The sequence below is a fragment of the Mus pahari genome, unplaced genomic scaffold (assembly GCF_900095145.1).
Source record: "Mus pahari unplaced genomic scaffold, PAHARI_EIJ_v1.1 scaffold_14567_1, whole genome shotgun sequence".
NCBI lineage: Eukaryota > Metazoa > Chordata > Mammalia > Rodentia > Muridae > Mus > Mus pahari.
In genome coordinates, this window is record NW_018393723.1 from 3,159 (window position 1) to 4,917 (window position 1,759).

The 1,759-nt window shown below is 36.7% G+C and overlaps 1 protein-coding gene across 1 annotated transcript in view; it reads right to left on the reverse strand.

Moving 5' to 3' along the window:
- Positions 1-258: 258 nt before the first annotated feature.
- LOC110315694 (odorant-binding protein 1a-like) overlaps positions 259-1,759 on the reverse strand; it is a gene marked incomplete at its 3' end in the record, with an annotated part of 3,872 nt that continues 2,371 nt past the window's right edge. The window contains exons 4-5 of the mRNA XM_021189692.1: positions 1,078-1,188; positions 259-357 (exon numbers count right to left, since the gene is read on the reverse strand). Coding sequence (XP_021045351.1) covers positions 259-357; positions 1,078-1,188 — 210 coding nt within the window. The remainder of the gene's footprint in view (positions 358-1,077; positions 1,189-1,759) is intronic.

Below are 1,759 nucleotides of genomic sequence, written 5' to 3' on the forward strand. Positions count from 1 at the left end.
ACCCCTGAAATCTCTTAGACACTGAGCAACCAACCACGCAGCATACACTAGCTGTTCTGAGGCCCCTGACATACATGCAGTAGAGGACTAGATGGTCTGGCCTCAGTGGAAGAAGACATGCCTAACCCCTGAGAGATTTGTCACCCCAGAGAGTGGGGAGTCCTGGCAGGGGAAAGGGTAGACATCCTCTTAAACACAGAGGGGAGGAGAAATGGGACTAGGAACTGTGTTACATATGTTAACATATGTTATAGTTACCTGTAACCAGGACATCTCTGATGTTTTCAGGTGGAATTCCCTTTTCTTCAGCAAGTTCAGCAAATACTTCCTTTTGTTCAGGAGTTAAACTTTCATGGCCTGTGTTCCATGAATAAAAATGTCAGAGATTTCTTCCTGTATTCCATGCATAATACTGTCAGAGATTTCTTCATGACAATCCTGCATTATTTACATTGCTATCGTTGGGTCTCACCATGATATTTAATGAAAATTCCCAACTTCTCCAAATTCATCCACCCTAGATGGGCCAATACTGATAATAAAAATTAACCCAATGGTTATGGACACACTTAATAAGGTAAAAATTGTGGTATGCAATCACTTTCCAGTATTTCATGATGAACGAAACATTGAAACTATTTTTCCTATGGAAATTACACATATGAATCCCACCTACTCTTAAAAATAAAAGAGTCAAGAACTTCAATGGAAAATGGAAACTTTGCATTTCTCTTGGGCTTTACTCTGTTTTAATTTTCTATACATTTAGTGATATGACATTGAAAATGGTGTGAACTTTGGGAAAAATCACATATGCTCCATTTTTTCAGGGAACAAACATGAACATGAACTCTTCCAATCACTTCCATCATTGCCCACAGTCTTCAGTGCCATGCTACTCAAATTAGAATATAATGTACAAGTAGGTCCACATACAATCTGGTTGTCAGTTAGTGGAGAGGGCTTTGGGAATCCTACAACACTTTATTTGGGTGTGTGTGTGTGTGAATCTGACTTAGTCCTTACTTGTGGAACAGTAATTTTGTTACTATTTCAGAGATCCACTGCCATTCTTACCAAGAACAAATAGCAATTTTGTTGTCCGGCCAGCTCTGTCCACATTCTCACTGTAAAATACTAAGTTCTCAGGTGTCTCCTTCACAAGTTCATAATGATTATCCCCTTGAACTGTAATGATAATGGAAATATTTCAAAAATCAGTAACACTCAATGTTCTACTTTGTTTGATGCCACTTATTTGTGAAACATTAATGTTGATCCTGACAGTAGCAATCATCTCTGATTCACTAATATACAACCCATGCATTCATGACTATTCCTATAGGCATTTATTTTCCATATTATATTGTAATATGAAGAGCATCTATTTCTCTGCTACAAAACTGATTAAAAATCCAAAGTGCAGTCATTTTACATTCATCTGAATACCTGTGTAAGATTAGTGGCCTATTTGTTAGGTATTCCTGCATTTTCAACCAGTTATCAAAGGCTCCTTGTGAATTTTGTGAGAAGTTAAAACTGATTTTTTTTTATTTAGCAACACTTGGTGGGAAATGTATAATGTACAAAAAGAGATAATTTCTAATTAGTAACATGCACAAAACTTTGTACTTTTTCTATTATTGATGAAAAAGATGTAGGTATGAAATTTTTAGAGATAACCAGACATTCACACTATGTGTGTGTGTTTGTGTGTGTGTGTATGTGCATGTGTGTGTGTGTGTGTGTGTGTGTGTGT